General features: G+C 32.0%; 1 protein-coding gene across 4 annotated transcripts in view; it reads right to left on the reverse strand.

The window, feature by feature from the left end:
* The window catches only part of LOC110027981, a 98560-nt gene that overhangs the window by 7574 nt on the left and 77624 nt on the right, over window positions 1-13362 (reverse strand). For 3 of the 4 annotated variants that reach the window (XM_020729653.1, XM_020729654.1, XM_020729656.1), the window contains one exon: window positions 8587-8779. In XM_020729653.1, coding sequence (XP_020585312.1) covers window positions 8587-8779 — 193 coding nt within the window. Of the gene's footprint in view, window positions 1-8586; window positions 8780-9713; window positions 10020-13362 lie in introns of those variants that run through there. The other variant, XM_020729655.1, reaches the window with a different exon arrangement.

Genomic DNA, 13362 nt, shown 5'->3' on the forward strand with positions numbered 1-13362 from the left:
TGGTGTCATTCTAGAAGACGACAACTCTAATGTCATCTCCTTTCTCCAACACTCCTTTTGTAAAGATGCTTGTAAGAATAGAACTCAGGATTGCAAAGACTTGGACTATTGCTCTTCCTTCAAACAAGTGCTCTTCATACATAATCCTAAAGCTTGCAACAAGGCGGCTCATTTTTTGTACCACCTTGGCTTTACAGGATAGCTTTGTTTTTAAAGATAAATGTCACAATAGTGAATTTTCTTTTATACTTTTCGAGGACAAGGCACATTGCTACACTTAAATCGTGCTTTTTGGGTACCTTTTATAATTTTGTCATTTTTTGTAACTTTTGATATAGTAATGCAAATGCATATTAAAAAAAGAAAAAAAATCTTAAATAGGTCAAAGATGCTCAGTGGACTTCTCGTGTCAAATTATATACATATTAATGTTATACAAATATCCTCGAATAACTTGGATTAATCGTTAGATCACACATTTATATGCTTCCATCCACTAAAAGAAGATATTTGATTCTACTGTCTCATATAAAGGCCTAAACTTAAAGAGGAGAATTATATAAACTCTTAAGTCCTGAAAGACTTCTAAGCTTTAATATTTTGTCACATTCAGGGCGACCACTACATGACTAATGGTGTCATCAGATTATCATTACTTAATATTGATGTCGATGCCCAAGGCTTTCAGGCTATCACTATCTTTAAACTGTCAATGAATCGGTGTTATCCGACAATCACCAACACTATTATTTGGCTGATACTCTTGGATTTACCAACATAACTGAACTACTATCACCAAGTTACCACTATTTGACCATCATTTCTTAAATACATTCAACCACTACATGACTAATGGTGTCATAAGATTATCATTACTTAATATTGATGTCGATGCCCAAGGCTTTCAGGCTATCACTATCTTTAAACTGTCAATGAATCGGTGTTATCCGACAATCACCAACACTATTATTTGGCTGATACTCTTGGATTTACCAACATAACTGAACTACTATCACCAAGTTACCACTATTTGACCATCATTTCTTAAATACATTCAACCACTACATGACTAATGGTGTCATAAGATTATCATTCATACTCTTGGATTTACCAACATAACTGAACTACTATCACCAAGTTACCACTATTTGACCATCATTTCTTAAATACATTCAACCACTACATGACTAATGGTGTCATAAGATTATCATTCATACTCTTGGATTTACCAACATAACTGAACTACTATCACCAAGTTACCACTATTTGACCATCATTTCTTAAATACATTCAACCACTACATGACTAATGGTGTCATAAGATTATCATTCATACTCTTGGATTTACCAACATAACTGAACTACTATCACCAAGTTACCACTATTTGACCATCATTTCTTAAATACATTCAACCACTACATGACTAATGGTGTCATAAGATTATCATTCATACTCTTGGATTTACCAACATAACTGAACTACTATCACCAAGTTACCACTATTTGACCATCATTTCTTAAATACATTCAACCACTACATGACTAATGGTGTCATAAGATTATCATTCATACTCTTGGATTTACCAACATAACTGAACTACTATCACCAAGTTACCACTATTTGACCATCATTTCTTAAATACATTCAACCACTACATGACTAATGGTGTCATAAGATTATCATTCATACTCTTGGATTTACCAACATAACTGAACTACTATCACCAAGTTACCACTATTTGACCATCATTTCTTAAATACATTCAACCACTACATGACTAATGGTGTCATAAGATTATCATTCATACTCTTGGATTTACCAACATAACTGAACTACTATCACCAAGTTACCACTATTTGACCATCATTTCTTAAATACATTCAACCACTACATGACTAATGGTGTCATAAGATTATCATTCATACTCTTGGATTTACCAACATAACTGAACTACTATCACCAAGTTACCACTATTTGACCATCATTTCTTAAATACATTCAACCACTACATGACTAATGGTGTCATAAGATTATCATTCATACTCTTGGATTTACCAACATAACTGAACTACTATCACCAAGTTACCACTATTTGACCATCATTTCTTAAATACATTCAACCACTACATGACTAATGGTGTCATAAGATTATCATTCATACTCTTGGATTTACCAACATAACTGAACTACTATCACCAAGTTACCACTATTTGACCATCATTTCTTAAATACATTCAACCACTACATGACTAATGGTGTCATAAGATTATCATTCATACTCTTGGATTTACCAACATAACTGAACTACTATCACCAAGTTACCACTATTTGACCATCATTTCTTAAATACATTCAACCACTACATGACTAATGGTGTCATAAGATTATCATTCATACTCTTGGATTTACCAACATAATTTAAACTGTCAATGAATCGTTGTTATCCGACAATCACCAACACTATTATTTGGCTGATACTCTTGGATTTACCAACATAACTGAACTACTATCACCAAGTAAACACTATTTGACCATCATTTCTTAAATACATTCAATCATTGACGATCATTAATTATAGGTCAATATCAAAATCAATGCCTATTAACATCATCTCATCAACATCCATAAGGTTGATACATGACATTGATACTCAGCTTTAGTTAATACATGTCACTTTTTATTAAGCTAGTGCATGTCAATAATGCCCACTATTACTTTTTGCAATATTCGTGACAACACCCAAGATAAATCCTCGAAAGAAAACCAATAGTGGACATATTCATCACTAAAAAGACACCGGGAAAGCAACTAAAAAAGAAAGTCTTAACTCATATCCCTAAAATATGCTCATGAGATGGCATCAATTGAAGCTAGCGAGGACACATCCATAAAGTTGATACATGACATTGATACTCAGCTTTAGTTAATACATGTCATTTTTTATTAAGCTAGTGCATGTCAATAATGCACACTATTACTTTTTGCAATATTTGTGGCAGCACCCAAGATAAATCCTCGAAAGAAAACCAATTGTGGACATATTCATCACTAAAAAGACACTTGGAAGGCAACTAAAAAAGAAAATCTTGACTCATATCCCTAAAATATGCTCATGAGATGGCATCAATTGAAGCTAGTGATAGACACAGTCCTCACTAGAAAAACTCTATGAAAGCAAGAGATTAACAAAATCTCAATTAAAAAGTTCAGAAAGCTATAGGTTCCAAAAGATACATATACACAAAAATTTCAAAAATCATAAATCTCAGAAGATACATGTACACTAAAAAAATCTCATATGATTTAAGTCTTAAGAGAAACATGCACATCAAAAAAATATCAAAAAATTATAAGCCTTAGAAGATACAGATAAACTAAAAATTATTAGAAAACTATATGCTTTACAATGTACAACTGATATGTCATCAAAAAAATTTTATCAAACATAAATCTCAATGCATTTTGAGCAAGAAATATTCAAAATTTAAAACCAAGATCATTTGATCCCTAATTTCAATAATTTTATAATCAAGCTGAACATGTCAGCAAGACGAACTCTATGATGCTTAAAGTGATCGAATCTGACTCATAAATAAAAATAAGCCTAGCTCAAACACTAAAAGTTTAGTTGAAGGCTTTGGTGCATCACCTAGAAGGCTAAATGATCTCTAGATTTAGCATGCTTATAATCAAATTCAAGCAGTTAAAAAATAGGAAACCAACGACCCAAAGAGCATCTAATAGAGGTCATTAAGCCACTTATATGTTGAAAAAATTATATGTGATCAAGGAAATTAATGTGGACCGTCCGATGGAGTGTTAAAAAATCTTAAGAAAATTAATGTGGACCGTCCGATGGAGTGTTAAAAAATCTTAAGAAAATTAATGTGGACCGTCCGATGGAGTGTTAAAAAATCTTAAGAAAATTAATGTGGACCATCCGATGGAGTGTTAAAAAATCTTAACTAAATTTACCAAAACGTCCTCAAAAATTATAAATTGACTCAAATCTTCACTTGATAAGAGGTGAGAAGAAAAGAAAGATGAGCTGACAACTAAAATTTAACTCTTAAAGTCCCGACAATTGTCGTCATTCAACCAAGATTGTGGTCGATCACTAAAATTTATCGCTCACCAACTATAGCTTCTATAACCAACTACGACTGTCATAACCACCAACTAAAATTTCTTTAACTAAATAAAGTGTTATAACCTCCAATTACAGCTTTAGTAGCTCTACTACAATTGTTATAGCCACCTACTACAACTTTTATAGTCAACTATGCCTTCTATAAAGATGACTATTATAACCCCACCATCACAATTGTAATCAAAATACAATAGTTATCATTCAAACTACCCTTATATTGTTATATCTGTTGAATTATTTCATAGTAGTTATGATTTCAACATCATCTTGCAATTTTTCTTCTTTAATTCACGTGAAGAGTGGACATTTGTACTTCTGATTACATAGTAAATTATTTTAACTAGACCAGATCCTATAATTTTTTTTTCCTTTTCTAGGGATTTTTCACGTAAAAATTTGTGGTGTTTCCTCTCATGACTCTTCTTTTATATGTGTACTGGATTTCTGTGCAAATTTAAGAGTTAAATTGACACCACTACCGTGAGTTTTCTAGCACATAAAAAACTTCAATACGATTAATACAATTATTTTGCACAAAATTATATGTGATATTGATAATTGAATTGTTATCACAAAGAGCCATATAGGAAATTTCTATTGAAAATTTGAATGTTTAAGGCAATTTTTAGCCATAGAAAATCAAACTTCTTAATGCCATAAATCTATATTCAACTTAATATCATGTTACTTAATGCCATAAATCTATATTCAACTTAATATCATCTTATTATTTTTTTATTTTTTTAACTTATCCAAATCATAATTTTAACCTAAAAAAAGGTGTAATATCCTAAAGTTGACCTCCCATCAACTATAAAACCCACATAATCGACATCTGTAAGTTTCAGGAGTTACATCAACATCCTTTTTAAATAAAATTCTTTTACCCGTGTCTCTTTCAGATATTATAAAATTAGATGTGGTGCCTTCTTATGATTTCGTCATGATTGTGTGGATAAGTCGACTAACCGAACAACAATATAAGTAATAGCATATCAAATATGTGATAAGTAGGATTGTCTTCGAACATCACTTATAGGAGATATTTTCAAATATTATGTCTTTTAGAGTATCTCCAACTTTATGATTAAATTTCTTGCCGCTTTCGATATATGTGCATCTTAACTTAGCCATCCCTTTCAATAGGAATATCATATATTTTTGTTGTAATACAAAGATCTCATGGCAAGCCTGTGAAACTTAATGACAAAGAATTTTGTTTAACATGTCTAACTCTTTGATTTCATATTCTTGAGTAGCATATTCTTTAAATTCTATATTTCTTTGAAGTCACTGTTTAGTGAGTTGAATAAATAAAATAATTAATAATTTAATGTGAAATTTAAGTGAAAAAACTATAATTTTATGGATTGTTACCACTAAATAAAATGTTTATGGTAGAAATTTCTCATGTTATGTCAGGTATGTAAGGTCAAAACTTCCACATTGAAAAAAAAAAGATAGTAAAAAGCTAAAAATAAAATAAAATAAAACAGTCAAGGTAGAACCTTGGCACTATCATGCAATGTTGTGATGCTAATCAACAAAAAAAGATTAAGAAATAGAAAAATCAACACCACAAATGGCTAGGGAGCATGGAAGCACTCAGAACGTGAAACAATGCTTGAGAACCAAATTGCTTAATGCCATGGCACTGATTAAACAACATTGTGATGCCATAAGATTGGCAAAAAAAGCATTTGGGATAAAGAACAAAGCACTATCGTGCCACATTAAGGATCACCATGGCATTAGAAGAAGCAAAAAATAGCCGAAGGGATCAAGAGCTAAGCACTAAGGCACTTACCCATAGCGCCGTGGTGTTATATCGTAAGAACACGCCAAAAGCCAGCAAGCATATAAAGCTAGGATGCCTAGTGTTGCAGCACAATGATTCGACATTCAATTTTAAAATAGTTTTCATGCTTATTGGGAGAATTATTAAAGTAATTGTGTGGAGTTATTTGAATGGAGACATTTGCTAATAGAACATAAAAGAATGTAGACTAGAGAACTTAAAGTGTGGCAAATAAAAGTGTGGATCAAAGCACAAAAGAGGAGGAAGCCATTATAGCAGTAGAAAGAAGAAAAAAAATGCTATAGACAGGACTTCTTCAGATCACTACTTTCCTCACTTCTACAAATATTCACTCTAGTTCTACGTAATGTATGTTTGATTTTGCCATGAAACTAATGTATTTATCTGAGTTTGGGGCATGAACAAAATTTTTTACTTGAGAAAATAGTTTGATTTTTGCAACTTTTATTCTCAGAATTGTTTGATATATCTTGAACTACATTTAGTTAAAGCTTATGACCGAATTTCAATTGAAAATATCTAATATTTAATATAACTGAAAGAATTATTTTCTAATTAAGAAAGATATGTTAGCAAGTTTACTAATTGGGAAAGGAATATATTCAATTTAAACATGCAATATTTAAGAACGATACTTAATACAATCTTATGATTCTAGTTCATATGATAATATCGTGAATAAATCAATAAAGGTAAAACGTAAGTTATAAAGAAAGGCTAACATATCATAATTCTTGATTGAGAATCATCTTGATTAATTGACAATTAGATTATGGATTTAAGTATAATAGATTTGAAGGAACTATAAATTTAGAGTGTTCTATGTCTCTGAATGTAAAACTCAGCGATATAGTTTAGTCTAATAAAATCTTCAGATTGTAGTTTCATATTTTCTTACAATATTGGATAAAAATCTAGGATGAGCTAAATTGGTAATTATTTATCAAAATTAATATTATGCTCCTCGTGAGAATAATACTATGGATACTGCAACAACAACAACAACAACAAGCCTCTATCCCACTTACGTGGGGTCGGCTACATGAATCCTTTTTTTTCCATTGCGTCCTATTTAGTGTAATATTTTCATTTAGTTAAAATAAACTAAGATCATTTTTTATACAATAAGCCCAAGTCTTCCTAGGTCTACCTCTACCTTTCTTAACATAAGTCGAATCTAAGACATCTACTCTCCTAATCGGATCATTAGATGGCCGATGTTTAATGTGACAAACCATCTAAGACGATTCTCTCTAATTTTGTCTGTCATATGAGCTACACCAACCCTATCACGGATATATTACTAACATGGCATATACACTTGTGTACATCACATTAAGCAAATCCATATTTTTTTTGTAATTGTCGAGGATCTAAACTTGTTTTGTATAAGATTTTTTTTGGGAAAATTGTTTTGTATAAGTTAAGATTTATTCAATTCTCCTACTTCTAGTTCATTTTATTTATTGTTGTTATCCTTCACTTAATTTTTATTTGTTGTATGTGTTAATATCTTGTCATTATTGTCATTGTTTTTTTTTTTAATTGACTGTTGTGTTGTATGCACAGTGCAGAGAACTGAACTCTTGTTCCATATAAACCCGAATTGAAGGAACTAATAGAAAACTTACAAAATAATCTTAACAAAATTCACAAAAATGGAAAACTCACTGAATGAACTAGATCAATTTAGACCTTTAATAGATTATGTCACGCCGCATGTACATGATATTCATCAGATTATAAAAAGGCCAAAAACTCTTGTTAATATTTTTAAACTCAAACCATCGATTATCTAAATGGTTCAAAACTCACAGTTTAAAGGTTCACTTTACATATAGCTAGTTTCCTAATGATTTGCGTGACTTTTAAGTAAAATAAAGTATTTGATGATGTCATTAGACTTAACTTGATTCCATTTCTTTTTGAGAGAAAGTTAAAATGTTGTTAAATTCACTGCCCCAAATATTAATAACTAATTGGAATGATTTAGCTCAAAACTTCATAGCGAAATATTTATACCATCTAAAATTGTCAAATTAAGAAATGATATCAAACTAAATAGCAACATGGTTTAAAACAACTTTATTTCAAGCATGCAAGAGAATTCAAAGAATTTGATATATGGATCAAAGCCTCATCCCAAATACATTAGTACCAATGATAACAGAATAGTTAAGAACAACTACCTTCATTTCTAAATAATATATTCCAATATTTGTTTTCTCCATGTATCGACCAGAATAAGACATGCATGCACATCAAACACCAATTTCAAGCTACATTTGTAATTCCTATGCTAGATCTTTGCCAGGCATCAGAAAGATTATTATCATATGAATAATGTTTCAAAAAATGATTCATTTCTGAACGCAACAGATAAAATCAGTGAATGAAAGCTGCTCTTAGTCAACAGCAAAGAGGGTTGTAAAGAGATTTATATGATCCTCCAAAACATCCTTAAACTGAAAAAAAAACAAGGTTAAGAAAAGTGCTTCCAATAGAAGAAAAAGATATCAGGAAAGAAGAAAATTCATCACATAAAAAATAACAAAAATTCAAATTTCACTGTCCTCAATCTTTTAAAACCAACCAGAAATTTACTAAGTAAGCTCACCAAGAATCATCTTCTTCACATCACTTGCTCGGCGAGCTGCTTCAAGCTGGAACTCAAAAGAGCTAGGTCCACCAACTTTATCACTGTACCGCTGGCTCCTACTTTGAGCTGATTTCTGACTGAAGTCACTTTTATCTGATTTTTCTTGTGAGCTTCCAAACTTCATAAAGAAGGTGCCATTAGGCCAAAGGATCTGATGACAAATTTAGAATTAAATTATAAAATGTAAATGAGAATCGAGCTGTTTCTCATTGCATGGGAAAGCTTAGAACAAACACAAACCATGCACGGATTATTTGTAGCACAGGTATTCCAGGAAAAAAAACAAAGTTGAATGGAAGTAACATAACCATCAAAAAATCATTTATTCTACAATGCAATCAAGATGTAGCTTCACAAATCCAAGAAGGTTTTAGACATTCAGAAACCAATCATAAAAATCTACAAAGATATGCATGAAACTGAAAATATGTAAAGAAATGAGAAATTTCAAAAAGACACCATGCACTGAAAAATAAACCGACCCTGATGAGTTATTGAAATAAGTTCTTGGAGACGAGCACTTATCATTTGCTAATGACGTGTATTTCAATAGATTTAAAAAAAAAGGTAAAATACACATCCCAGCCCATTGATAATAAAACCATCTTGAAACCAGTGCAACATGCACGATGGAAATCACAAAAGTTATTGCTGCATCCAAATTTGTTTGTAGACAATACCAAAATTTTGACTTACAAGGGTTGCAAGGCACACATAGCATAAAAATAAAGAAAGAAAAAGAATGAAAAATATAGAGCTAGAGCGAAGCTCCAAAATTTTATTAGATTAGCAAAATAAAAAAACCCAAGCACAAAGAACTTTATTTCAAAACTTGTTTTGGGAATGAGCCAAGCTTTTGTGCCACAGAAAATACTATATCTGATGAAACATACCTAACAAAATTTCCTTTCACTAAATCCAAAAGGCATGCAGCCAAGAGTACGTAGAAATAAATGTTGTCCATTGATTGAAATCACGATTAAATATATATTGTTAAATGGCTGAAATTACAGCTTAGAAGATATATCAGCCTCCTTGGTCAAGACTGACAAATAGCTTCTAAGTTTTAATGAGATCATAAGACTTTTAGCCAGTTCATGTTGAGCCTGAAGATTTTGTGCTAAACATGGTACCCTCATGCCGAGCTTGATGAGTTCATGATGAGCTTAGCAAGTTCATTTTGATCTTTGTGAGTTCATGCTATCCTGATGAGTTTGTGCTAAACCTTCTAACCTCAGGCTGATCTTGACGACTTCTTTTGATCCAAATGAGTTCATCATGGTATTTGACAAGTCATGATGGACTGTGGTGAGTTCGTCGTCTTTACCCTTTTTATTCATACAATTTTCCCTAAACCAAGCCGAGTTTAATTGAGCCAAAACCATGATTTCCTGAAATATTTGGGTATACAGATGCAAGGGTAATAAGCATCTATGCAAAATAGCTTAAATACAAAAAATTATAAAGCCTATAATCTATTCAAAACAAAAACTCTTGTTAATTTTTATCAAAAGAGCCTTGAAATGCAATGTAAGGCATGTGCACCTTCAGACTGCCCAAGGCAAACTAATTAGTACTAAGTAACAAAAAGGCAAATTACTAAAATTTGGCTTGTAAGCCTCTAATTTGTGATATATCATTGAATCATTAGTTGTGGTAGATGTGGTGAAAAAAATGACTAAAAAGGAGATGAAACAAAGAATAAATGGGCACTGATGGCAAACTATACCACAAAGTTTCACGTTCGTGTGTGTAATCTTGATCTCTCCCTAGCAAACAAAACAACATGAGAACATTATTCTACACCGCCTCAATTCACCATTTCGAGCAATATATACTAGATTTGTCTCTGTCATCTCCAGCCAGGTATCCTTCAATTGAAGTAATTCATTGCCTAAAGAAACATATGCCGCACCTCTTGCCAATAGTCGAAACAATAATTAGGGCTCAATTTGAAGTATGCAAAACTCCTACCAAAGAATTATACGATTTACCTAGAGTTGCAAAAGTTGATAGAATAAATTTTTCAAAGATATTAGTGCATTAATTTACATTAGAATTATATTTAATGGCACTAATAAAATGTTACAATAAACTATTACCAAACAACAAGCGTATAACCACTTGAAGGGGATGATGTTCTAGTCATATTAAGAACATATTGTGAGCAAAAAGTATGCCTAAAGTTGATTATATATATACATCAGCATGGCATAAAATATATTTTAATTTTTTTGTAAATAATCTTGTTTTTATTTTAGGTGGAAGGCCACTAAGAAAACTGCAAAGTGCAAACCTTAATAAAGATAAAGGTAACAAGGTGGAACCAGAAGTTCACAACATTATAGCTAATTATCGATAATAAACACTTAAAAATATATTTCAGGGATTTTACATTATAGCTAATTATCGATAATAAACACTTAAAAGTATATTTCAGGGATTTTTCAAATATAAGTTTAACAAGCTGTCTAAAAAAAAAAGAAATTGTAGTTCCATGCGCACTTTAGCTTGGACCAAGCTTCACAAAGGTATTAGTTTCAAGCATACTAATGACTGTCATTCAATCAAGACACATCAACATAATTAATAGTGGGAATGATTTTTTCTTTAGCTTCATTAATTAAAGTAATTAAGGAATATTTACTTAGGATAAAAAAAAATGCAAGTCCTTGAACAATATAACTCCTTCTGATTTTCCACTGAAAGGCCCGTCAGTACGTTAAAAAATTAGGGCCTAGTAAACCCGCACTAGCCAAGCACAATGGTGTGGCATCTGTGGCATCACAAGCCCCAATGTTCCACCACTACAAGGTTTAAACACAAAAAGGCTAGAAGAAGGATACAAGGTTTCATTCATGGTTTCCTTCCTGAAACAAAGCACATGAAGAAGCGAATTTTATTAAAGAAGTCGCTACATGAAAAGTCAAAGAGTTTCAAGAGATTTGAGTTTCATAAAAGATTTTATGAGGAGAGCATTGGGGTGTGATTTTGTTAGGGTGTGGTCATTTCGGGTAATATAACTCCCAAAAATCTACCAATATAAGTTCAGAAGGAGCTAAGGCTTCTTTCATGGCTCCATTTTCCTTCAACAAGACACATTAAGGAGTAACTTATTAAAGAACCCGCTTCAGAATTAGTCAAGCTCTAGAAGATTTGAGTTTCAAAAAAGATGCCACCAAAAAAAGCAGACTATTTGTGATTTTATTGCAACTCCTTCAAATGGTCTTCTTCAAAAACCAATAGGGAAAATGTTAAGTACATAATTGGATTAGCTTCCTCTACAAGTTGCTTCAAGGTAAGACTCCATTAAAAAAGATACTAACCTTGAAAAAGCTACAATATGGTGACCACCAACAATTGACAACAGGATGATACAAATTTCTTTTGAAATGATGTTAGAAGGTATCAACGACAAATTTTGAGGTAAAGCATTCCAGCCAAAAGGTTCTCCTTGCCATCGAATAGAGAAGACTCCTAAAGGAGATAGACAGATCCATTATAACCACTGAATATATCAACCTTAAATTATAAGGCAAAAATCTTGAAGTGAAGACTTAAGATAGCTTTAAGGATGAGTTAATCCAGGAACGGACTCAACGTTCCAAAAGATCTGAATCAAGTCAATATATGTTACATGGTGAATGCAGTGCAAGGCTTGTAAGCAATACAAATTTTACTGAACCATGACCAAAAGATCTTGATAGAAAATTCAGACGCCAAACCTTATATACCCAGGCTTGCATGTTGAGCATCAGTGTTGATATTTAAAAAAAAAAAAAAAAACTAAGGACGTCACCTATAAAATACACACAGCATAAATGCCTTTGATTTCACAATCTTCCGACATCTTAAGGTAAGATGTAAAGCATTATAAAAGGCACTCCCAAGTATGCTAATAAAGCCAATTCGATTGTAGGTTTCATCGTGACTAAACTTCTAAAAATACAATAACAACAACAACAAAACCTTAATCCCACTACATGGGGTCGGCTACATGAATCCTTTTTCTCCATTGCATCCTATTTAGTGTCATATTTTCATTTATTTCTAGTAAATTAAGATCATTTTTAATAAAATAAGCTCAAGTCTTCCTAAGTCTACCTTTGCCTTCCTTAACACAAGTCGAATCTAAAATATCTACTCTCCTAATCAGATCATCAGATGGTCAACGTTTAATGTGACCAAACCATCTAAGAAAACTTTCTCTAATTTTGTCCGTCACAGGAGCTACACCAACCCTATCACGGATATATTCATTTCGCATTTTGTCTCTAAGTGCAAAGCCACTCATCCACCTAATCATTCTCATCTTGACAACACTTAACTTATTATTATCCTTCTCTTTTAAAGGCCAACATTCAGCGCCAAAGAGCATTGCAGGTCACACCACCGTCTTATAAAATTTTCCTTTCAGTCTAAGCGGTACTTTTCTATCACACAAAAGGCCCGAAGACTCCAAGGTACATCCTTCTGTAAATGTCCATTAAGATCATCCATAAAGCAAAAAGATATGGCTTAAAGACGATCCCTGATGTAATCCAACAGGAATAGGAAATTTGAATTCTACTATTAACATCACCATCTATATCACCGTCGCTTTGAATAAAGGTCCCAAGTTATCTAAATCGTTCACACCTTTAAATAATTTGATCACCCAAAGTCACACTTTTGTCACTAGAGCTATTACTACTAAAATTACATTCCATGTATTCAGTTTTAGTTCTACTTAAA

This window comes from Phalaenopsis equestris, unplaced genomic scaffold (assembly GCF_001263595.1).
Source record: "Phalaenopsis equestris unplaced genomic scaffold, ASM126359v1 Scaffold000473, whole genome shotgun sequence".
Classification (NCBI taxonomy): Eukaryota; Viridiplantae; Streptophyta; class Magnoliopsida; order Asparagales; family Orchidaceae; genus Phalaenopsis; species Phalaenopsis equestris.